The sequence below is a fragment of the Dendropsophus ebraccatus genome, chromosome 9, assembly GCF_027789765.1.
Source record: "Dendropsophus ebraccatus isolate aDenEbr1 chromosome 9, aDenEbr1.pat, whole genome shotgun sequence".
NCBI classification, from domain to species: domain Eukaryota; kingdom Metazoa; phylum Chordata; class Amphibia; order Anura; family Hylidae; genus Dendropsophus; species Dendropsophus ebraccatus.
The window spans coordinates 64,474,987-64,500,816 of NC_091462.1; the positions used below are offsets into that span (position 1 = coordinate 64,474,987).

Consider the following 25,830-nt stretch of genomic DNA (forward strand, 5'->3'; position numbering starts at 1 on the left):
CACGGGGGAATAGGTAAGTAGTAGATGCGATGACAAGAGAGCACATCATGCTCTCCTGTCATCTCTGCAGCCGGGGGATCCGTGCTGGTTTGTGGCACAGATCGTGTGAATAAGCCCTAATAGCTTTTTTCTAATGATCGGTTCCCTTTAACAGCAACAGTTTCCTGTAACTTAAAGTAACTGTTTTCTGTTGGACCTTATTCAGTCTTTCATACAGTTCTGATTGTTTCCCTGTCTTTCCTCCTTGGACTTGTAACCCATACCTGAATGCTTCAGACTAGCAAACTACCCAAAAGTAGAGATGGTCACATCTGCCAATCGTCAGTAAATAAAGGACATTTAATAAGCATAATCTGGCTTCAATTTACCTCTTAATTCCAACAGAATTAAGTATGTGTTTTCACGTATGCCAGGTTTATCTGTAACAATACTTTTGGGGGTTAAAATTGGAGCATGGTTTCCACCACATTTGGAATGCTCCTCCTGTAGAAACACAGCCTATGGGTGTTCTTAATTTTTTAAACACAGCTATTGCATTATTGCCTAGTTTTTGCTAAATAAACAATGACAGAACAACCTGTTGAATTGCTTTTCATCTTTGTTGCATTTGCCTAATTTGAAGATAGCAAATAAGGTCATATTATAATTAAATGCATTCACCTAAAATCTGCTTGATGCTTGGTTTACGCCCCCTTGGTCTTCTATTTACTATATCTTCTGAAACTGTTTTACCATCTTCTTTTACATCATTTTTCTCTTTACTGGACTTTCGAATCTTTCTTTTTGCACTAGGTACTAACAGAGCAGGTGATGGTTCTGCACCTAGAAAATACAAAAATAAATAAATAAATAAATAATATATATATATAAATATTTATAAATCACAAATGTATGTCTTGCGATAAACCCCTTTTCTCTAAAAAATAAACGCATATGCCCAATAAGCCCAAGCTTAATTTTCCAGGGTTTTTGGAGGAGGCTTAAAATATAAGCCCTACTCCAAAAATAAGCCCTAGTTACCGTGACCTCCTCCAAACCTAGAAACCTGACATCATAGAGATGTAGAATAGGCATACCGTAGCTTCTAAAGGCCCTATTGCACAAAGCTATTAGTGGCCGTATTTGGCTGATTATTGGCCATTACGAGCAATAATCGCTTTGTGTAATAGAAGGCAACAATAAGCTGACAAACTATGTCGGCTGATCGTTGTCTTTCAACATGACTAAGATAGCAATGATCTGCTGCCGTCACTCTGTGCAACAGGAGCGACAGCAGAAGACTGCCGCTATGTCCTATGGGCTCCCCAGATCAGCCCCCCATAACCCTGCACTAACCCGCTCGCTGACAGCTTGAGTAATATTGCTGGCAGCGAGTGGGAAACGAGAAGCAATCGAGCATTGACCTGAAAGGTCGTTGCTTGCTTGCTCATGAAGATCGACCTGTGGCAGCTTCTGCCCTGTTATTATAGTGCTTAAAAAAACACTACATTGTAATCCATATTCTTCTTCTTGTTCGGGCTATCCTTCTGTGTTTAATACAGCCTGAACCTGCTCAGACTCCGTTTGAACTGCATTTCGAAGCCCTCGGCGGTGACAGCTGAGGTATCTATTTCTGGTTTCAATCGGATTTGTCGTGTTTAAGAAATTCATGTTTAAAGTGTCACTGTCGTGAATTTTTTTTTTTTTTTGCAGAAATCAATAGTCCAGGCGATTTTAAGAAACTTTGTAATTGGGTTTATTAGCCGAAAAATGCATTTTTTTATGAAAAAGCAGTTTGAAGCTCTTCCCCGTCTTCATTGTCCTCCTATGGAGAGAGCTAAATAAAAGACCTAAACAGGACAACAAAGAGTTAGGCCCCCTTCACACGTCCGGAAAATCTGTCCGGATTTCTTATCATGAAATCCGGACCGATTTCCGGACTCATAGGCTAACATTAGACACGGACAACCTTCCGGATTTTTCCGGAAGGGTGTCCGTTCCGGAAAATAGGACCGGATTTTTTAGATCCTGTCCTATTTTCGTCCGGAAATCCGGCACAGACGCCCCATAGAAGTCTATGGGAGCGCTGGAATCACGGGCATTTTCCTGATGTATATCAGGAAAGTGCCGGCGATTCCGGACTGTTAGAGAGCCAGCCCCGGACCCGGACCTCAGCACAGGACTGCCTGAAATCCCACCACCACCCGCCCTGCACTCTGGCCGCCGGCCGATCGCCCGCATACCCCCGCGCCCCCCACAGCACACTGTGCCCGGCACTACAGGGCTGGCCGGCCAGAGTGCGGTGCAGATCCCCCCCGCCGCCTCCCAACCCCCCCCCCCCGGAACTCACCACCGGACCTCTGGCTCTCCGTCATCTGACCCTCTAACCACCCCCACCCCCGTGAACTCACCACCGGGCCGCCGCCGCGACCTCTGCACTGCACTCTGCCCCGGGCCCCGACAGAGCAGGATCCAGGACAGGTGAGATTTCCCCTTAGGACTACTACTCCCACCATGCTCTGCTGGCAGGCCATGATGGGAGTTGTACTTCTGCAGCCTGTGGCCATCCAGGTTGCAGAACTACAACTTCCACCATGTCTTGCTGACAGGTCATGATGGGAGTTGTACTTCTGCAGCCTGTGGCCATCCAGGTTGCAGAAGTACAACTCCCATCATGCCTTGCTGACAGGCCATGATGGGAGTTGTAGTTCTGCAGCCTGCGGCCATCCAGGTTGCAGAAGTACAACTCCCATCATGCCTTGCCGACAGGTAATGAAAGGAGTTGTACTTCTGCTGCCTGTGGCCATCCAGGTACACTAGGGGCTGTGTGGGTACCTGTGATTTATGTTGGCATACTAGACCATATTATCTCATCAGGAAATCCTGACGGTTTTTCCTGATGGTTTCCTGATGGTAAAAAACGGATTACTGTCAGGAAATCCTGATACTTTCCTGGTGACATTTGAGGTCTACTGATCAGGATTTCCTGACAGTAAAAACTGACACGAACGTGTGAATGGGGCCTTAATCTACAAATACCTCACCCTTTATCTCCTCTGACAGTCACCACTGACCTCTCTGAGCTCTGATCATAGAGTTCAGCCAGATCAGTGCCAGTAATCCTCTTATCTGCTAACTCCCTCCTTCCTCCTCCCCCCTCTCTATAGACCAGACTGGGTACGTCTGATGCAACAAGTCACAATTTGCAGTGGATGGAAAAGAGGAGGGGGGGACCTGGGAAAAGGCTTTTTAAATGCAGATAATGGCATATTTGGCTAATAAACCCGATTACAAAGTATCTTAAAATCGCCTGGACTATTGATTTCAGCAAAAAAAAAAAAAAATAACAACGATAGTGACTCTTTAAAGACCCCTAATTTCCCATAGAAAATAATGGCGCATAGGAAATAATGGGCACATTGTAAATGCTAACAGCCAATCACAGCACATACGCAAATAGCTGAAATATAGCAGCCAATAGAAATTTTAAGTACTTGTAAGTCAATGCCTCACAACATCCACACAGTTACATTTCCACTATTGGCCAATAGAAGATGTAGAAGATGGAAGGTCCTTAAAGATTTTGTCCCACTGACATAAGAACATTGTCATGGTAACCAAGCAATGTTCTTTACCATTGTAAGTAGCAGAGGTCAGTCAGTGATGTAGTAGAGGTCAGTCAGTGATGTAGCAGAGCTGATACCCGCATGACACAGCAGAGCTGATTCGGTGATGTAGCATTCGCTCTTAAAGGGACGGTACACAAGCCGCTCTTAAAGGGACGGTATTAAAGTTGTACACTAGTCGCTCTTGAAGGGGCGGTACACTAGTCGCTCTTGAAGGGGCGGTACACTAGTCGCTCTTGAAGGGGCGGTACACTAGTCGCTCTTGAAGGGGCGGTACACTAGTCGCTCTTGAAGGGGCGGTACACTAGTCGCTCTTGAAGTGGCGGTACACTAGTCGCTCTTGAAGGGACGGTACACAAGCCGCTCTTAAAGGGACGGTACACGGGGGCGTGACCGGAAGCCGATGAGAGCAGACGCCTAGCTCTGTGCTCCGCTCCTTGCTGCTGTTCAACTGCGGTTAATAACCCTCAAAACCTGCCTGAACCCACCGGCTATGGGCCTTAAGAAGTCCCAGAAGTCAGCCACGAAGACTGGCCCGCAGGGCACCTCATCTACGGGTCCCCTGGACTCCTATCTCCACACTGTGACACAGCGGGGAGAATCCAACATGGCGCCGGCGTCCACTAGGCGGACGCGTAGAGCATCGGACCCAGGCTCACCTGTTACCGGGGCACTTCACTGCTCTCCCGCCTGCACTCCGGCACCGAGAGGTCCTCTCCCATTGCCTCCTCACACACCGCCGGCAAAGCAGACCTCTAGCACACTGCGGCCCACCGCCACACCGTTCCGGCCTGACCACATGGCGGATGAGGACGATGGCGAGTCACGTGATGGAGGGATGACGCCGCCCGCCCTGAACGGGTCACAGGCAGAGGGGAGATCGGGACGCAGTGGGACCCTCGCAGATACGGTCCAACAGCCCAAACCACAACGTGTGAGTACGTGTAGGGGCCCGGCCCTCCATGATAAGCCTCCTGAGCCCCATACCCGCCCGACCTTCAATGCACGAGACCAGCATTGCCTCACATCTCACAGAAGGGAGATGGGTGAAGAACCCGGGGGATGGTGGTCCTCACAATCCACCACCTCTGAAGGTGATATGATGGGGGAAGATAGATGGTCCCGTTTACTACATAACATCCCTACTAACGAGGACTTTAGATCCCTTATATCTGAGGTACGTGAGGCCTGCAAAACTGAAATTGCCATAATGCGTCAGGATCTAAAATCCATGCAAACCCGCATAGAGACTGTAGAGGATGACCACGATCATACCCGTGGATATATTCAGGAATTCATTCTACTATCTCCTCACAGCATGCCGCCATCTGTGATTATCAAAGGCACTTAGAGGACATAGACAACCGTGCCCATAGACATAATATTCGGATACGGGGTTTACCGGAGGCCACTCGTGATAATGATCTCCATGATACAGTTGAGGCCATCTTTAACCAAATCCTGGACGCCCCGCAAGGTCACAAAGTCAAACTGGACAGAGCACACAGGGCGCTGCGCCCCAGAGACGCCTCCTCCCTGCCAAGAGACATTGTGTGCTGTGTAACAGACTACACCCTGAAGGAAGCCATCATGGCAAAAGCCAGGGCTAAACGTGACATAGACTTTGACGGAGCACCACTCCAAATATTGCCCGACCTTTCTTGGGTAACGTTGCAGAAAAGAAGGAAGCTGCGTCCTTTACTACAGATCCTGCGTGACCAAAATATACCCTACAGATGGGGCTTCCCATTCAGCCTTACAGCACGGCACAATGGCAAATCTGCCACCCTGCGGGTGACCGAAGACCTCCAAATGTTTTGTAACACCCTTGACATAGATGTTCCTCGACTGCTACCCTGGGAGCTGACTCCGCCACCACCACCACCTCCGCCCGTGTGGACACAGGTCTCCGCCACTAGGAAACGCCTGGCTCAGGGCTCCTCTCCTAATCAGCGCAAATCTCCTGGCCGACACCACCGCACGGTTGATATGTAATGAACTACCTCAAATTTCCCTCACAGGCTCATGTCGTGGGTTCGGCATCAGCATCTTCGATACCGCACCTTGTTCCACATTCGAAGGCAGCTTGGGAGCTGATCATAGTTATTGTTGGTTTAGACCCTCTTAATGTTAGCTTCCATCAGGTTATTGATGAATGCTATTTTTTTCCCTATACAAAATGTGCTGCTGCTTGACTCGCTTCTGCCACTTTTCCCCCTCTGCCAGCTGCAGATCTCACGGTCTCTATGGTGGACGCTCGGGATTGAACCGACCACCCAGAGGTGTATGATACTATTCAGTGCTCATCTCCAGCTGGCACTAGGGCTGGGCAGGACCCTCCCCTGGTATACTTCTTGTTATTACCTTGATGTTAACTTTGTTTTGTTTTTTTTCTTCTTCTCCTCTATGTCTTGTCTTTCTGTGTTGTCCACCCCCCTTACGTTCTGTTTGGATCTTCAGTGGGATTCCCTAGTCTACCCTCAGTATTGTGGATCTTCAGTGGGATTCCCTAGTCTACCCTCAGTATTGTGAAGTTACTTGCAACCTAGCTGATCCACCACATTCGATTCATCGCTGGGGCACCGCACGATGGATGGGAGCTCGCTGGGACTCCTGTTCGTTTCCACTCCTTCCCTACCTAGTGGGGACCAGGTATTTTTTTTGGATTGTTCTTCCTTCCCCTGACCCATCATGGTGCGCATAGTTAGCCTTAATGTGAAAAGGTTTGAATTCAGATCTTAAGAGACGGCTTTTGCTGCGGGAGCTGACTCAGCTACACGCAGATATAGCGTTTATACAGGAAACGCACCATGATGGGTCAGGTACCTTTAAGTTTGCTTCTCACAAATTTCCCAATACATACTCTGCACCAAAAGATAAGAAAAGGGCTGGAGTGGCGATACTGATAGGGGCCTCCTGTCCGCTCCAAGTCGAGACTAGTGAGATAGATCCCCAGGGTAGATACATTATCATCACAGGGAAGCTGGAAGGAACCCAGATGATGAACAGTTAAATTTTCTTAGAAGAATCCTGGCTAAAATATCCCGGCTCCCTCCGTCCTTATTGCTGGTGGGTGGGGATTTTAATATAGTGCCCTCTGAAACTTGGGACAGACACTCGATACCTCCCCGTGCCCCCCCCAGGAACACGGCCTAACTATCCTCAGCCTTTCGTAGACTTATTAGAACACATCACTTATTTGATCTCTGGCGGACATGTCACCCCATGGAAAAAACATACACCTTCTACTCACACCCCCATTCAACACATACCCGAATAGACCTCTTCCTGGGAAATGTGCCGGGCCTGCGCTCCACCACGCGGTCTGAGATACACTCTATCACGTGGTCAGACCATGCCCCTGTATCCCTAGACATCTCTATCTTACCACATACTCAAAGGATTTGCCATTGGCGCCTAAATGATATGCTGCTAAAGCATGTTCCCCATAGAGAGGTCTTGGAGGTAGGTCTCAGAGAGTACTTTCAGATTAATACGGGCAGTGTCTCCGCCCCTGCCATGTTATGGGAGGCTCACAAAACGTTTTTTCGGGGGAATTGCATAGCCCTTTCTTCACGACTTAAAAAGGATGCCCAGGCCAAAGTAGCTTCTCTTACCTTACAACTAAGACAAAAGGAGGCCCTTATGGCTCGCGATCCCACCATCCCCCTTCTTAGGGAGATAGTAGCCATCCGTAACTCCCTGAAAGATGAGGCCACATTGCGGGCAACCCGGTGCTGTCGTACACCAAACATAAATACTATGACAAAGCCAATAAGGCCCACACACTACTGGCCTCTCAACTTAGGGACCGTAGGACCCGACAGTCCCCCTTTGTTGTAAAAGACTAAACTGGCAACTTACAATATGACCCCACCCATATTGCTTCCACTTTCTCAAACTACTATGCCTCTCTTTATTCTCTCCCCAACTCGCTTCCTACGGATCCGACAGAGAGGGATCATCTACTTCTATCCTATCTAGCGGATTGCCACCTGCCCAGAATATCCCCTACTGATTTATCTATTCTTAATGAACCCATCACGGAGGAGGAGATAGCAGATGTAATAAAAGACCTACCCTCTGGAAAATCTCCCGGGCCGGATGGCCTGCCATACATTTACTATAAAACGTTCTCGGGATTACTGTTATTCCCCCTGGCCTCCCTCTTTAATTCGTTTCTTGGGGGTGGGGACCCAATCCCTTCTACCATGCTAGATTCTTTTATCACAGTGATACCCAAACCCGGGAAGGACCCCTCTGACCCTGCTAGTTACAGACCAATATCATTACTTAATGCGGATTTTAAAATTTTCACCAAAATTCTAGCGACTAGATTGGGTACACTCCTGCCGACTCTCATACATGCCGACCAAGTGGGCTTTGTGCCGAATCGTCAGGCGGGAGACAACACACGGAGGACCGTAGATTTGGTGGACGTCCTTGCCAGAACTGAATCACAAGGGTTGCTGCTTAGTCTGGATGCAGAGAAGGCCTTTGATAGGCTCAGTTGGCCCTTCCTGTTTGCGGCCTCAGAGGCGTACGGCATCTCGGGGCCTTTTCTGCAGACAGTCAGGGCCTTATACTCCACCCCGACGGCTCGGGTACGTCTACCGAATGCTACATTAGCGCCTCTCCAGATTCATAACGGGACCCGGCAGGGGTGTCCCCTATCCCCGCTACTGTTTATCCTTAGTATTGAACCCCTTGCAGCAAAACTTCGCCTTACCCCTGACATTAAGGGGGTAATGGTCAGAGACAGGGAGTTTAAATTATCATTGTTCGCTGATGATATCCTTCTTACCCTTGCAAATCCGCTGACCTCCCTCCCCAATCTTCACTCCCTAATAGCGGAATATAGTCTCCTCTCGGGATTCAAAATTAATCCCCAAAAAACTGAAGCTATGTCGGTGCGCCTCTCCTCCACCGTGATGGCATCCCTTCAATCGTCCTACCCGTATAAATGGATGACAGATGGTCTCCACTATTTAGGTGTCTATCTCACCCCGTCCTATCGTTCGATCTATAAACAAAATTTCCCTCAATTTTTTCGTGACATTGCCGCCCAGTTGGCTAAATGGTCCGCCTTACCTCTTTCTCTTATTGGGAGAATAAACACGGTAAAAATGAATGTCCTCCCCCGTTTTTTATATCTGCTCGAGACGCTCCCTGTGCCAATCCCGAGGGTGGCCCTACGGAGGTTTCAGGGTTCTCTGTTACAGTTTGTTTGGGGTGGGGGGCGCCATCGGGTGTCAAAATCTGTTCTGTGCGCGGGAAGGGTCCATGGTGGCCTTTCCTTCCCAGATATGTACAAATACTATATAGCAGTGCACCTGCGTAGGATAGCGTCCTGGACTTCACTCCAGGCCTATAACAAATGGACCGAGATCGAGAAGCTCTGGATGGCGCCCATACACCCTAGTGAATTGATCTGGTCCCCTGATTATGCGGGTACAACTGACTGGCTTCTGGGTCCTATGAGGCACACCAGAGAGATCTGGTTAATGGCGGTTAATAAGTTTCCTCTCAAGTCCACCCCCTCCCTCCTTACTCCTTTCCTTTACACTGATTTACTGTGTGGGAGCTATGATCGAACTGTCATGTGGCCCTGGCAAATGGCTTGCTTATTTCATTTTGCTGATGTGGCATGCCCGCTCACTCGGAAGGTGTTGCCATTCCAAACTCTCAGAGAGAGGTTTAGCCTGCCCTTGTCTGCGGCTTCCTTTCATGAGCAATTGTCTCTCTTTGCTGCTACCATCACGGACGGCCAACCTTTTGCCAGGCCCACCATGTTTGAGCTTCTTTGCAAAAACTCCTCAGCAACTAAGGGCCTCATATCCTCCATCTACTCTATTCTAAACGCCCCTACAGACGACACGGACTGTATCCACCCATATTTGCGTAAATGGGAACAATACTTAGGCAGACCTATCCCTCTGAGTTTATGGCAGATCATATGGTCACAAGCAGCTAAATCATCGTCCTGTATATCGTACCGAGAAAACCAGTACAAGATATTGTTCCATTGGTATCATACCCCGGATCTACTGCACCGTCTATTCCCAGCGACCCCCTTCATTTGTTGGAGATGTAATGTGGGGCAGGGTACCCTTACGCACATATTCTGGGTCTGTCCCTCATTAACGCCCTACTGGGGGGGCATACGAGGAATCCTGGCCTCCGTTTTCCACCAGGACATCCCATTAGATCCATTAACGTATATATTTTGAATGTGCCGCCCAAAGCCATGCGCAAAAGATCGGCTAGGTTGCTTCTTCATCTCCTGACAGCGGCAAAGTGTTTACTAGCTAGATACTGGAAGCAATCCCTTATTCCGTCGGCCATGGAATTGGTCAACAGAATACAGGACGTTCGGAGGAATGAGTACTTTACGGCCTCCAACGATAATCGTATTGATAAGTTTAAGCAGATATGGGATTTATGGGATGTATATTATGAACAGCTCATGACGACCACTAGGGCCTCGACTTCCACTGTATCCTTGACTCCCTGATGTGTCTGTCTTGTCTTTCCCCTGTTTGTCTTGTTCTTGTTCTGGTTTAGTTTAATTATACTTCTTGATTATATTTACTTCGTAATTTTGCTGAGTAACATGTGACACGTCCTCATGATTGTAGTCTTTCTTGCACTGACTTGAGCTTCGCGGTACCGAGGGCCTGAGGGCGCTCATGCTATGTGCCTATATAAGGTCTTGTTTTTTTTTTTCTCCCGAATATGCTGAGATGACTGCTTACCTGTGATATTTCAGTTACTGACACTTTTCTACTTTCTATGTTTTTCTGTAAAATTTATTGAAAATGATAAATAAACAATTTACAAAAAAAAAGGGACGGTACACAAGCCGCTCTTAAAGGGACGGTATTAAAGTTGTTCTTAAAGGGACAGCACTACAGTTGCTCTTTTCATTCTTTTAACTATAATGACACGGTCCAGCTAAGGCTAGGTTCACACTGCGTTTTTGCAATCCGTTTTTTCATCCTTTTTTTGCAAAAACGGATGAAAAAAAAAAACGGATGCATTTGTGTGCATCCAATTTGATCTGTTTTTCCATTGAATTCCGTTGTAAAAAAAAAAAAAAAACGGATCAAAACGGATCCGTTTTTTTAACGGACACAAAAGTAGTGTCGGCTACGTTTCTGTGTCTGTCAAAAAAACTGATCCGTTTTGACCCAGCCTCAACTGAACTCCTATCCATATTGCTACTGCCACTGATCTGACAACCCTGACAGCCACGCATGTGCAGTGCCCCAGCTGGCATTTGTATGCCCTATACCTTTAGGGCATTTGTATGCACTATAGCTTTCTCCCCCTCCAGGCTGTTGGCAGCACTGGCACAGGTGATTGGTGGTTTGGCTGCAGTGGCGTCAAGAAGTTGGTTGGGTACCCTGGCCTGGTTCCTCCCCTGGTGCAATGCATTCAGCCCTATGGAGTATGCAGTTGCCTTAATGGTTGTCAGCCCATGCTTGCTGGAAGCACCAGGCCACTACATGCAGGACTCTAAGGGAGAACCTGCTGTGGTGGTAACTGGTAGGTTTATGGCATTATTAGAAGACTCTCCCTATACGATTTCATGGGGATAAAAGTTAAACAACATGGTATGTCCTCATGGTGAGCTTACACTGTATTTTATAATCCGGAGGCAACAGCCTAATATGAGACAATGGAATTCGCCCTGTATCACCATCATCAAACTCGACAGATACAAGATCAGTATCCTCATCCTGGTCCACATTTCCTAAAAAAAAACAAAAAAAAAAAACACAAAGCTTTTTTGCAAAATTGCACCAAAAACGTTATGTGGGAAAACAGCTCTATGGTATTAGACTGAAAAGTGTAGTATGGCACCATTACTTACATATGTCAAGGACAGTAATAATTAAAGGGAACCAATCATGCCGAATATGCCCCTAATGATAAGGAAACGTGCTGGTACATCACCCAGCACGCTTCCCAAACATCCCCCTGTACGCTCCGTCCCCTCCTTGATTACACCGTAATCTTACTTTTCCGAAGTCCCGCGCTGTATGGTAATTGGCTCTAAGAAGTCACGTTGGGCTGAACTAGTCACGGACCTGGGCGGTTTTGAGCGCTGTAATCACGCCCAGAGGAGTGTGATTCAAAGACGTCAACCGATGCTTGCGTTCCACGTCCCAGGGACTGGTTTCACGTCGGCGACACTGCAATGTCTTCAGCATGCCGCACATGCGCACTACGTCAGTGTCTTCTCCTGCCGCACTGTGCCTGCGCGGCGTGCTGAAGACGTTGCAGCACAGCCGATGTGGAACGCAAGCGCAGGGTGGTGTCAGCAGAGTGCAGGTCTTTGAATCACGCCCCCCTGGGCGCGATTACAGCGCTCGAAACAGCCCAGGACAGTGACTAGTTCAGCCCAACATGACTAGTTAGAGCTAATTACCATACAGCACGGGACTTCGAAAAAGTAAGATTACGGTGTAATCAAGGAGGGGACGGAGGGTACAGGTGGATGTTTGGAAAGTGTGCTGGATGATGCACCAGAACGTTTCCTTATCATTAGGGGCATATTTGGCATGATTGGTTTCCTTTAAAAGCAAATACAAATCATGACAGATTTGGCAAGTTGAGTAATTTCCAAGCAAATCTGTCAAAAACTGAGGTGCTCAACGTGTCCCTTTCTTCTCATACCCTTAGCGGCTTCAACATGGTTTCGCTTTTAAGTGGAAGGAGGAAAGTATCACAAATCTTGGCATCCAAGTTCCCTCTCAGCTTCACCTTCTTTTCCCTCTCAACTACACCCCACTCTCGTTGCTAGCGACTTATCACACAAAATACCTATCGTGGTTTGGCCGAATGGCTGTACTTAAAATGGACATACTCCCTAGGTTTCTGTACCTATTCCAAACTGTTCCCATTCATGTGTCGGCAGTCTTTTTTAAGACGCTTTAGCGCGCGTTCACGCGCTTCGTCTGGTTGGCATTGCGTTCAAGAGTGGGGCACAAGATTCTATCCAAACCACGGCATTTGGGAGGAGCGGGCATCCCAGACCTCCAATTATATCACGAGGCCGCGATTCTCACCCGCCTACTGGATTGGTCGCATGCCGCTCAGATGAAGTTGTGGGTACAGCTGGAAGGGTCGCTCGCCCCTTCTGCTCTGATCATGGCCCCATGGCTTGTGCCTAGCAATCGGGGCAATTCGACCTCTTGGTCCTTCCTTGCTCCTCATGTGCTTTGCATATGGGACAAATGGGTGCGCAAGCACAATATCTCACAGTAACCTGGCTGGATGTCTCCGCTCTTTGAGAATCCTGGGTTTCAGCCCGGATTGCATAGACACACCTTCTTGGCATGGGGTAGTTCCTCTGGAGTGCGCTTGTACCAGGTGTTTCCACAGGGAGCTCTGCCTTTTAGGGATTCACTTGAATCAGCTCACCCTGATGTAGCGATCTCATGGCTGGAAAATAACCAACTCCAGGGCACTTTCTGATTTCGACCAGTGGGTTCTTTCCGATGCGTCTGGGCCACAAACCCTCTCTAGGCTTTACCAGCTGCTCCAGTCACTCAGCAATGCGGGTCGTGCCCCTTTCTTCAGCAAATGGGAAGCAGACTGCTCCATAACTTTCTCTGAGGAACAGGTTCAGAAAATCTGTACTCTTACACATGGCCTCTCTGTGGCCTCTCACGCTAAGGAAAAAAAAACTATAAAATCCTGTCGAGGAGGTATAGGTGCCTGGCTGATATTCACCATATGTATCCGTCTGCTTCAGGTGCTTGTTGGAGGTGTGGGTCAGTGGATGGGGGCATTTTGCATGTCTGGTGGGCCTGCCCTGTCATAAAACCTTTTTGGGACCATGTTTTTCAAATGTATGAAACTTACTTAGGGAAGAGAATAGCTAACACGCCTCAATGTGTCCTGCTGAGCCTTATCCCCGGATCTATCTCCTCAATCAAGAAGGGTGTTTTGAGACATTTCTTGACGGCGGCCTGCATGGTCATCCCTAGACATTGGAAGACCCCGGTGTGCCCTACCATAACTGAACGGCTGACAGAGCTTAAAGCGATTAGTAGATATGAGGAGATCATTGCTGAAGACCATGATCGGAATGCTGCCTACTCCAAAGTGTGGAGGGGTTAGATCTTGTTCAAAGATTCGCCTGAATTCCCTCGCTTACTTGGCTGAGCCCCCCCGCCCAGATGGCTGTAGTAGATCGGACTCGGAGGCGGTCTCCGAGCCCTTGAGATATGCGGTCCCTGATCTCGGGCGGAGAGGAGTTCTATGTGTCAGTTCCTGCTTTCCTTTTTCTCTTGTCTGTCTTGTCTATTTTATGTGACGTGTCCCCAATTGCTGAGTGGACAGTGAATATCGTACTTATTGCCTTGTTTTCTTTTTGATGGTTTTTCTTCATATCGCAGTGGTATTTACCTAAGCGGTTCGTTATTCGCAAATGCATATTTGCTAAGCGTTGTTGCATTTATGATACGGGAAGTTGTTGACTTCTCATTTATGTTTTTGTTCCAATTAGGCCAACCAGCGGTGGTTGCTACACATGGCTATTGCTTTGTACTTGATGTTGTACCTTTTTTTTTTTTTTTTTTTTTCAAAATCTTTTCAAAAATCAGATTTCACATAAAAGCAAATACAAATTATACCTCAACTGTTCTGCCTGAATCCCTAATACAGAGGAAAGCACAGAGATTTATTCCCACACCTTTTCTCATCTCTGAATATGAAGATAAGCTATGAAAAAAACAAAAACAACATAGCAGTCTTAAAACTATGTTGATTCATATTAAACATTTTTTTATATACAAATGTCACTACCCATGGGTACCTTCTCTATGTTACGTTATTAGTTTTTTTTTTAACCATATGATTCTCTCGAAATGCAGGAATGGATCCTGTTAAAGTAAAATAGGAAACCTTTGCTCTGATGGTAGTAGTTCATGTTTTAGTAGGAAACAGAAGCATGGGATACACACGCATCTCCATGTGTCCCTTCATTACCTTGCACAATGGTGCCAGGATACAAACAACGATATTGTTGACTCCAGTATGCTGCAATTCTTGTTCCTTCAAGCAGATAGCGGACAGAAGGAGGTTTTACATCTATAATCTAGCAAGAACAAAAAAATAATTCTTATGTGAGCGATTACCCACATACAAAATCCAGAGCTATTTTTTCTATTTTCCATTACTTTTTTATTTTTACTCTGCCATTCTTAGTAGTGCACAAAATATGAGCAGCTATGTTGCCAAATGTTTTAGATACTATTATAGACAGATGTAATAGCAATGATGAATTTTGCATGTGGTCAAAAGTCTGACAATAATAAATGCATAAACACAAAGCCAAACAAAAATTGGTATTTTACGTTCTATATAATGAACAGTCCAATCACCTGACAATAAAAATGAGAACGCAACAAGGGCAGTGATGATGATTAATGTAAAAAGCCAGCAAGAAATATTACTGTACATGAACAGGTATGCATAACTGGTTGTCTGCATCATATAATAGTCACTGCCCACAATTCTGGGGGATACAATTCAATACACCGACTTTTTAACCCCGAAAAATCTTTTCAGAAGTCGGGTGGGGGGGGCTCAAAAATGGCCCGCATCCCCACCGTATGGGGCGACCATTTAAAAGAACAAACAAACAGCTAACTCACCTGGACCCGTTCCCAGGCTTAGCACGTCGTCTTCTCGGCTCCAGTTCCCGGCGCAGCCAGTGTGACGTACACTGACTGCGACAGGGATGCCCGAAGCTCTCCCGAGCAGCAGAGCGTCTAATCGGAGGTGCTTGGCTGCTTGGAAGAGCTTCGGAAGAAAGACAGAGGCTTCGGGTACTTCCAGAGCCCCCCGAAGCCTCCGTTATTCTTTAGAAGCTCTCCCGAGCAGCCAAGCACCTCCGGTTAGACGCTCGGCTGCTCGGGAGAGCTTCGGGCATCCCCGGCGCAGTCAGTGTACGTCACACTGGCTGCTCCGGGAACGGGAGCGGAGAAGACGACGCACGGAGGCTGGGAACCGGCCCAGGTGAGTTAACTGTTTGTTGTTTTATTAACTTAGCTGCAGCAGGGCTGCGGTCAGGCTGTAGTTAACATTTTTCAGCGTATAAGGCCAACCCCTGACAATCTCTTTAAAAGTTCTCTTTTATTTGCTCTCTTTTAGCAAAGAAATGCATAATGTATTTCAATGACCAGATACTTTAGTATAGTAGAGTACAGTGGACAGCAACTATCTTACTCACACCTTCTCCACCTTTTCAACAGAAGTTGGCACTATTACACTATGGAAGATGGGCTGGAATGTTACTACCCTTAAAGGGAATGTGTCAGCTGTTTTTGGCAGTCCCCTAGTGAGCATGGTGCCTTTGTGCATAATTAACTTCACAGAAAATTACCAATCTCACATCTCCTACTGTAATGAAGTGTCAAAGAGGAGTTGTTTGTGCCACACTCTGGCACACCTCACCACTCCTTCCCCCTCCCTCTTCTTCATGAAAAATCAAATCCTCTGTAGGCAGGTTGTGTCTGAAAGAAACATTCAGATATCGTAGAATCTCTGAGCCCATGTGTTGGAGCTGTGGTCAAGAGGTAACTCACCTTTCTAGAGACCTGCCAGCAGCTCATTTTCTAGTTCAAATCCCCTGAAGGAAATAAAATTGAGTTCTTTATTTTTTTCCCCCTCATCGTTCAGGTATAATTTTTAAGGTTGTGTTCACACATAGTATTTGCTCAGTATTTTGAAACCAAAACCAGGAGTAGATTAAAAACACAGAAAGCCTATGTTCAAACACTGTTGAAATTGAGTGGATAGCTGTCATTTAAAGGCAAGTAATGGTCATTGTATTAAAGTAATGATAATTTTTTGTCATTAAAGGGGTTGTCCAGCAAAAAACGTTTTCTTTCAAATAAACTGGTGTCAGAAAGTTATACGGATTTGTAATTTACTTTTATTAAAAATTCTCAAGTCTTCTCATGCTCATGCATGCTACTGTGTGTCCTGCAGGAAATGTTTTATTTTCAGTCTGACACAGTGCTCTCTGCTGACATCTCTGGCCGAGACAAGAACTTTTCTATGGGGATTCATAAAAGACAAACATTTCCTGCAGGACATATAGTAGCTAATAAGTATGGGAAGACTTGAGAATTTTCTTTAGAAGTAAATTACAAATCCAACACCAGTTGATTTGAAAGAGAAAGATTTTTGCTGGACAACCCCTTTAAGTGGTGGCCATCCACTCAATTCCAGTGTTTGAACATAGCCTGTGTTTTTAATCCACTTCTGTCTTTGGTTTTAAAATACTGACCAAAAATACTGTGTTTGAACATAGCCTTAAAATTACACAATAATGAGAAAAAAAAACTTTCATTTCCATCAGGGGATTTGAACCAGAGAATAAACATCTGGAAGGTCTCTAGACAGGCGAGTTACCTCTAGACCACAGCTCCAACACATTTGGGATCAGAGATTTAACTATATTTGAGTATTTCCTTCAGATATAAACTGCCTACACTGGCTGATGGCTAAGCGAGCAGGAGGTCGGGCAGCATTGATTATTCATGAAGAGGGAGGAGGAAGGAGTGGTTAGGTGTGCTAGAGAGTGGCACAAACTACTCATCTTTGACACTTAATTACAGTAGGAGACGTGAGATTGTACATAATCCACTGCACGGAAAATTACCAAAATGCACCATGCTTACAAGGGGACTGCCAGTTACAGCACACTGTCAGCACCTTCGGTAGAGCCCGGGAGCTGACAGATTCCCTTTTACCCCTTAAGGACCACGGGCGTACATTTAAGCCCCCACTGCCTCAGCCTTAAGGCAGGAGGACGTAAATGTACGTCCTTTCAGGGTCCCGAGCTATGGAGCGGGCTCACAAGCTGAGCTCGCCCCATAGCGGGTAAAGACCGGCTTCTATCATTAACCCTTTAAATGCTGCCATCGCGCTGAGACCGTGACGTGTAAGTGACAGGAGCATCTTCTGTCACTTACCGATCGGGACCCCCCAATCCCAATCGCATTGCCTGACTGCCGGAGGTATACTTCTTACCTCCGTGCAGTCCGATCTTCTGATAGAGTCTGCCACAGGCAGGCTCTATCAGAAGATCACAGATAACACTGATCCCTGGTATGCTATGGCATAGCAGTGATTAGTGAATGTAAACCAATGTATTAATGGACTTAAAAATTGTAAAAAAAAAAAAAAAAAATATCAAAAAACTAAGTTTTAAAAAATGTCCCATAGCCCCCCCCCCCCGAACAAAAGTGAAAACCACCCCCCTTCCCAATTTATACATAAAACACATAAAAATAATAAAATTAATTAACATAATATACCGTAGTGTGCGTAATTGTCTGATTTTTTTTTAAATAAAACAATGAACAGCGAGAACAAAAAGCGGTAAAAAAAACTGCAGGAATTGTTTTTTTTAATTTACATTTTATGTATGAAAAAATTAATAAAAAGTGATCTAGACAAAAATGTTACTAATAAAAACTAGAGATCGTGTTGCAAAAAATGACACCCCATACGACCCTGTAGGTGAAAAAATAAAAGCGCTATAAGAGTCACAATAGGGCTATTTTAAATATACCTATTTGCAAAAAAAAAAAAAAAGTTTTACTGCTAATAAAAATATTAAAACATTGGAACACCTAGTAAACATGCATATCGCTGTGTTCAGACTGACCTACGGTATAAAGAAAAAATGCCAGTTTAACCGTAAAGTGCATTACGTAAACACGGAACCCCCCAAAATTTGCGGAATCGTATTTTTGACCCAAATTAACCCTATAAATGATATTACCATGCCATCCTGAAAAAAACAAGCCCTCACATGGCCCTGTAGGTTGAAAAATAAGAGAGTTATGGGTCTTAGAAGACAAGGAGGAAAAAAGAGAAAATGCAAAAGTGACAATTGGCCCGGTCCTTAAGGTCATTTCAGGCCCGATCTTAAGGGGTTAAGGTTTTTTTTTGTTTTGTTTTTTTCCAAAAGGACTTTATTTTGACCTTCAAAGCCCTATTACACAAAGTGACTATCGTTCAAAAACCGCGATAATCGTTACATGTAATGACAAATGCAAAATCTTTATATTGTCATTCAAAATGGTTGGTCTTCCAAAGAGAATTATTATCAAGATGATCAAGTAAGAAATGCACATGTACCCTGCCATCAATATGATTTAGGGTACGTTCACACTTACCGGATCCGCAGCAGATTTCATTTAAATAACTGAACACAACATCAAATCTGCCCCATCAAATCTGCTGCGGATCCTGTAGGTGTGAACGCACCCTTAAAATAAGATGTGACTCCACAGACCGAACTGCCTTCAAGTGCTGCACAGTCCAGTTATGCTGACTTGCCAATTACTTGCTTTCAGCACCCCACACTGATTGGGAGAGACTCTAGCTACCACAATTTGTCCCTTGTCAAAGACTGCATAACACCTACCATTTTGGAGTGGCTCTGACCCAGTTACACAGCCTTCACAATTCGTCTCTCATCAAAGTTGCTCAGATTTTGACATTTGACAATTTGCCTGATACATAATATGCAAACTGATCTTAATGAAGAAAAGTCCAACGAAGCCTAAAGTTACCACTGGACAGCAGATGAGTCTTCAAAATTCATTCTTTATTGAACAAATGTTTTGTTTTGGAGTTTTCGTTTTTTTAATCAAGCTACGTATTTTAGAATGTACATCCTCTTCATTAAGCTAAGCTTCACTTAGTTTGACAAAAAAGTAAAGAATCCATTTTAAAGATTCATTAGCCATCCCATGGTAACTTTAGGCAGGTTTCCACTCATAAGAAAAGTCCTGTAGAGATCCAAAGGAACCATAAGAGAGATCCATTGATGTCGCGTTATAATACTTCTATTCTACCCCTTGTTGGCAGATAATTATGGACTCCACATTTTAACAAAATATAACATATTACTAGGCGTAAGGCCCCATTGACACATACATTTTCTTTTTGGACCTCAGAAATCAGGATTAGTGATGACCTGATGAAACCATCAGTGTGTCATCAGTGATGCATCAGTTTGGTGGATCTATAAAAATGGAAAGTTATAAATGGTCACAGGGTGGGGCCTGCTTTAGTATAATACAGATGGCATACAGATGATGCATCCATGTGTAGCCTGGTAAAAACTATCAGTAATTCTGTTCCGCAAAAACAGACCCTATAAGTGCAGGTCCTACTTTCTGTAGAATGAATCAAAACGGACATGTGGATGACCACATTGAAATCAATGGGTCCTTGTCCTGAAAAAACTGATGTGTGAGTGAGACCCATGTGTTGAAAATAAATCTGCAGTGTTTCCACCGCCAAAATTGATATGACATGCTGAGGATTTAAAGGGGTAAGATTTATTTATTTTTTTAATCTGTGATCAATGCCGCTAAATGGAAAAATAATAATCTATACTTTTCTCAATTCCCTGTGCTGTTGTCATGATGTCCTTATGTTGGTACAAAGACCTGCCCCCTCAGCAAATCAATGGCTGAGATGGGACACCGGATCCTGGTACCAACAAAAGGAAGTCCAGTGCGGCCAGGACTAACATTGTCATGGCAGCGGCAAGGGAGTAAGGCAGGTAAGAAGAGAAAATGCATTCTATTACTGTTTTAATGCAAGGGGAGACAGTAGGGGAGTTTTCCATTTGACCAGAAAAACAAATTGAAACAAATGGTTCAGTTCCTGAATTTTTTTAAGGATAACTCACAGCTTCTTGTAAAAGTTGCTCCTGGCTGTAGATATGTGGACGATTTCCCCGCTCACCCTCTATAATCACACGATATCTTGAGAAAATTATAAGAGAAGGAAAAAAAAAAAATGAGTCACAAAATGTAAAGGTGAATCTGAACTACCCAGCATCAAGCATTCAATTCCACAGCAATTCTACCCCTGCAGAAATAAAGGTTTACAAGTTTTTACAAAATTTACAAAAAAAGATTTTCTTAGCCACAAATAAAATACAGGCCATTAAGAATTGTTCATTTTAAACACATCCTAGAACATAAACCAGTGGAGACTTAGTTGAGTAATAGATAGATAGACAGAGTCTAGAGACACACTGCTGTCAGCAAGGTGGGTGACAGCAAGGGCTGCACAGATATTGTTAGTGATGTCTGTGCAGCCCTTGCTGCCCATATAGAAAATAATAAAGTATTATTTACATATCCATGCTCCTCGGGGTCCTTCTGGGCTTCTCCTCACTAACCAGAGCTGCTGCTGACAGATCTCTGCAGTGAGCCAGACAGGCTGAGTGGCCTGTCACTTCGGAGACGGACACAGAGGCATCAGCTGCAACTGTAGTGAGTGTTGAGAAGCTGAGAGGACACAGCGGAGTGTGGACATGTAGGTATTATTTTACTATATTCTATATACTGCTTCATCAGCCGCCGTTCGTGCACCTCAGATTACGCAGAGTGATGTACTGTCAGCCGTCGATAATTTTTAAACTTGCTGAAAGACAGCGAACAGCTGATGATCGGCTCCTCGGCTGATCATTGTCTTCATTACACGGGGCAATATCTGCCAGATTCTGCCTGATTGCCCCGTGTAATAGGACGCATAGAGGAGAGAGAAGAATCAACAGGCTTACAACAGTGGCACAGGATCCTGGACACAGTTTGCTCAAATACAATATAAGCTGAACTACCCACTCCCATGTGAGTGGCAGAGCATCTGCCAGGGGCAGGGCCAAAATAGAATTTTCTAATTTGCGAGTTTGACTAAAATTTAAATCGCGCCTCTGGGCAAAATAATTGAATTTGATCAATTGTCCAGTCCTAATATACCTAATATATTGGTAAAAACAGGAAATAAGTCCTGTAGTAGATTATGACCCAATAAACCCACAGGAAGAAGCAGCAGTATTCCAAAGAGGAGCAACTCTATCTCAGTGTTACAAGCATGGTGCAGTTATAAATACTTACAAAACTGAGTATGTAGTGCACCCAATGCAGCCAATTTTATGTGACCCCTTTAATGGAGCTGAGATTCTTGCCTAAAGGCTGCAACACTTGTGGGTAAGAAATGAAAAGTCCCGCTATATTAACTACATACCCCAACAGCATATTACAAAAATTGCTTTCTAAGGGTCCTTTACCACATACAGGATCTGCAGCAGATTTGACAGCGCAGACTTGATACTGCAGATGTCATTGTGACTTAAAGGATAAGAATTTTTTAATATGTTATTACTTATGGAAATTTAGACAAATTTGCAATGTACATTAATTATGGGAAATGCACATATACTGCCATTTCCCTTAATTTAGTAGATCGTTAAACCTTCAAATTCTCTGAAATTCTGTGACGTCATGAACCGGAGTGTAATTCCTATGAGTACCATTGACTTTTTTTTTTATTCAAAAAATCTTTATTATCACATCAAAAAAAATTCCATACAAGAACAAGTTATCACATTTTTCCTTTACAAAATGTTCCCCCTCTTTTCCCCGGCCAGCATGCAGTGTGAGCAGAGAGCGGCGGCGAGAAGTGAGCGACAGGATAGTTAGTTTGAAGCTAAGAGTAGGGGGGGAGCGGAGGAGGGAGCATGAAGCAGCCCTTGTGTAAGGCGCAGCGGCGGCGATGTGATGGGGATAGCACAGGTACTACTCCCCCATCATCTGCTCATACTATGAGCAGATGATGGGAGAGTAGTACAGTGCAGATATGATGCCGGCGGGGAGAGGGGGTGCGTGGACTGTTTAGTGATGGCCCTGGTACTACTCCTCCCATCATCTGCTCATACCATGAGCAGATCATGGGAGGAGTAGTACTGTGTATATGTGTCCAGCACCGGGCAGGGAGGGAGGGGGGAGGTAATTAGATGCATAGGGACCTCTCTCCCTCCCTGCTCGGTGCCCTCAAAATGTATTCATTGAATACATTTATGGGATACTTTGGGGAGCAAGGACACTTGCTCCCCAAAGTATTCCATAAATGTATTCAATCAAAACATACTGTACATTATATTTACATACACATCATTTGATTCAATACAGTGTCCAGCAGGGGGCGCACTATATATAAAAGTCAATGGTACTCATTGACTTCTATATATAGTGCGCCCCCTGCTGGACTCTCCATAGGAATTACACCCTGATTCGTGACGTCACCAAATTTCTGAGAATTTGAAGTCTCCATGATCTACTAAATTAAGGGAAATAGCAGTATATGTGCATTTCCCATAATTAATATACATTAGAAAGTAATAACATATTAAAAAATACTTTTTGTTCTTTAATGACTAAACACAGCATAAAATCTGCAGCTTCAAATCTGCGTCATCAAATTGGCTGCAGATGCTGTATGTGTGAAAACACCCTAAGCCAAAATTGTTTAGTTAAACAGTATAGTTTAAAAGGCATACATTTTGGTGCAGATGTTCAATATACTAATTTAAAAAAATATATCATAAAATTAAATATATTGCATGGTATAGTTAAAGAAATTTAAGAAAAACACAGACTCACATGTCTGGAGAGTGAACTGTTTGTACATGGCCTGCATATAGAAGTTTGTCATCCATTGGAATCAAAACACGCAGGCCATCTTTTAATTCATCTTTATCAATAATACAAGAACGAGGTGCTAAAAACAAAAACAAAACAAAATATCACCATAATATGAATAAACAAAAAAGTAAAAAACGCACTTTAAAGTAATCATTTTTATATTTACCGGATACTTACCTGGTGTAACTGGTCTTTCTGGGTTAATGGGAGGAGAAAAATTTTCATCTTCAGAGAAGCTGCTGTCCTGACTTGGTTCAAAGTCTTCTTCCGCAGCCATACTCTCCATGAGTTTGCTGACAGCTCCACATTTAGTCTAATGGTAAAATATGAAGCAATCAAACATTTGGTTAAAAACACCTGGTTTGACCATTTTTGGTGTATTAAAAAACGGTAAAATATTTAAGCAACCATTTTTATACTAAAGGGGTTCTGTATGTATAACTGTATATATGTAAAACTGTAACTTGTTTCCATTGTTCATGTGATGCTGAACCGTTTTTGTCAAAACTTTGGTTTAATTAATATGTAAAGTAGGCTGTTTGGTGCACTGGGGCAGGACAGCAGGAGTCAGTGCACAGATTCAAACCACCAGACCACCCCTCCTCAAGAATATAGAGGTGGCACTCTGCAGTTGCATCACTCCAGCTGCTCATTACTGCAGAGCACCAGATGAATATTTATGAGGATGGGTGTGCTGGAGAGGGAGGGATTTCACACAAGGATGTGCACCAACCTAACAGAAAGCACAGACATAAGCACTGGAAAGGAAAAGAGAAATTACACATTTACCCTGCATGATAAAGGACTTTATATTTAGTGGCAACAGAGCTAAAAGAATTGTATAAAAAGTGGAAAAGAATGAAATAGGCGTTTTCTAGTGACATATGTGGCTAATATTTTTGGTTAATCACTTTTAATGGGTGTAAATGGTATTCTTTAAAGGGAATCTGTCACTCTTTTACTAGTTTGAGCAGCCTTAAATGAGGGCAGCATAAACTAGGGACAGGAATGCTCACCAGATCGGTGTATTACTTATATCATTTAATTGAGCCGTTCTCCTAATATGCAGGAGAATGGTATTTGTGCCGCACCACTCCCCTCACCCTCCAGCTACTGATTGACAGGTGACTGCCTATACACAGCATGGCTAGATAACTGCCAATCAGCAACTGGTGGGGCAGTTTTCTGCTTCTCATGAATATCCAGAACTGCTGAGCTCATTTTAATCCCTTCATGACCTAAGGTCATTCATGCAGAGATGTCAAGGTCACAATAAAGAAACATTCCTCCTCTCCACCTAAGAGCCATAACACTTATTTTTCCACCTACAGAGCTGGTTGAGGTGTCATTTTTTGTGCCATATATAAAGCAAAGAAAGAAAGGCACGTATGAATAACTGTGCACACCAGAAAATTAGAAATATACAAAGTTTATTACCGAGATACAGTACACAAAAAATGTAAAACCATTAAACTAGTTGGCAACACCTTAAGGTCAGGGGTGTGCACCCCACTTTACAGGGAAACCAATGTCTCACTGGAGCTACCGGACACAGTATGAATGAATGGTTATAAAGTTACAGGCATGAGATACATAAATAGAGGATGGTACACACGGTGTAGAGGAGCTGAGAAGGGGGAAAAGAAATAGCGCCCCCCCTTCCCCCAAAAGAAAAACTATGACCTGTACAATGACCGTTCCAGTAAGACAGTGGAGTTAGAGATTTTTTTGCGCCATGATGTATAGTTTTTATTGGTATCCTTATATATTGATGAAAAATAAAATTTTTGATCACCTTTTATACATTTTTTTTTAAAAAATATATAATATAAAAAACAGCAATCTTGGTGTTTTTCCCTCTTTTTATTTACACTGTTCACCGTGCAGGAGCAACATTGTTATATTTCGTGCAGGAGCAACATTGTTATATTTCGTGCAGGAGCAACATTGTTATATTTTAAGATGTGGGACAATTCCACATGCTACGATATATAAGATGTATATTTAAAAAAAAAAAAACATTTTTGTACAATGGGAAAGGAGGAAACTTATTGGGGGAGTTATATTTTATATTTTTAAAAACTTTTATAAAAACACTTTATAAGTCCCCCTAGGAGACTTATATTTACAATCATTAGATTGCGTAGTGATCAATGCTATGCCATTGAATAGCGTTTATCAGTATTAATTAGCGATCTGCCTGACAGCAGACACTATAAGAAGTTTACTGATCTGACAAGATGGAGCTAAGTACTATAGTACCCCAGCCTGCCAGGGAAAGTGATCTGGCCCCCTGCAGTACTTCTCCTGTCACTGACTGCCTTAAAGAGGATGTACCACCTGGTACATCCTCTTTAACCTGAACCCACGGATCGGACCGCCGCCCGGTTACCGAGCACGGCGCCATTCGATCCAGCGGTACCGGACAGTGCTGAAGCACTGGAGGCGGGCCGGGCCGCCCCCAGTGGTAGGGAATTCTCTCCCCTGTATGACGCGGCTCGCTTAGAATGAATGGAGCCGCGTCATACAGGGGAGGGAATTCCCTCCCACTGGTGGCGGTCCGGCCGACCTCCAGTGCTTCAGCACCGGCCGGTACCGCTGGATCGAACGGCGCCGTGCATGGGAACCGGGTGGTGGTCCGAAAAACGGACCGCGGCACCGGCGCCGATCGATCCGTGGGTTCA

At 44.5% G+C, this 25,830-nt stretch overlaps 1 protein-coding gene across 5 annotated transcripts in view; it reads right to left on the reverse strand.

The window, feature by feature from the left end:
* TNRC18 (trinucleotide repeat containing 18) overlaps positions 1-25,830 on the reverse strand; it is a 139,647-nt gene that overhangs the window by 22,332 nt on the left and 91,485 nt on the right. For 3 of the 5 annotated variants that reach the window (XM_069983549.1, XM_069983550.1, XM_069983548.1), the window contains exons 20-26: positions 23,324-23,459; positions 23,105-23,222; positions 20,344-20,419; positions 18,418-18,453; positions 14,607-14,715; positions 11,245-11,361; positions 661-822 (exon numbers count right to left, since the gene is read on the reverse strand). In XM_069983549.1, coding sequence (XP_069839650.1) covers positions 661-822; positions 11,245-11,361; positions 14,607-14,715; positions 18,418-18,453; positions 20,344-20,419; positions 23,105-23,222; positions 23,324-23,459 — 754 coding nt within the window. The remainder of the gene's footprint in view (positions 1-660; positions 823-11,244; positions 11,362-14,606; positions 14,716-18,417; positions 18,454-20,343; positions 20,420-23,104; positions 23,223-23,323; positions 23,460-25,830) is intronic. The other 2 variants (XM_069983552.1, XM_069983551.1) reach the window with 2 other exon arrangements.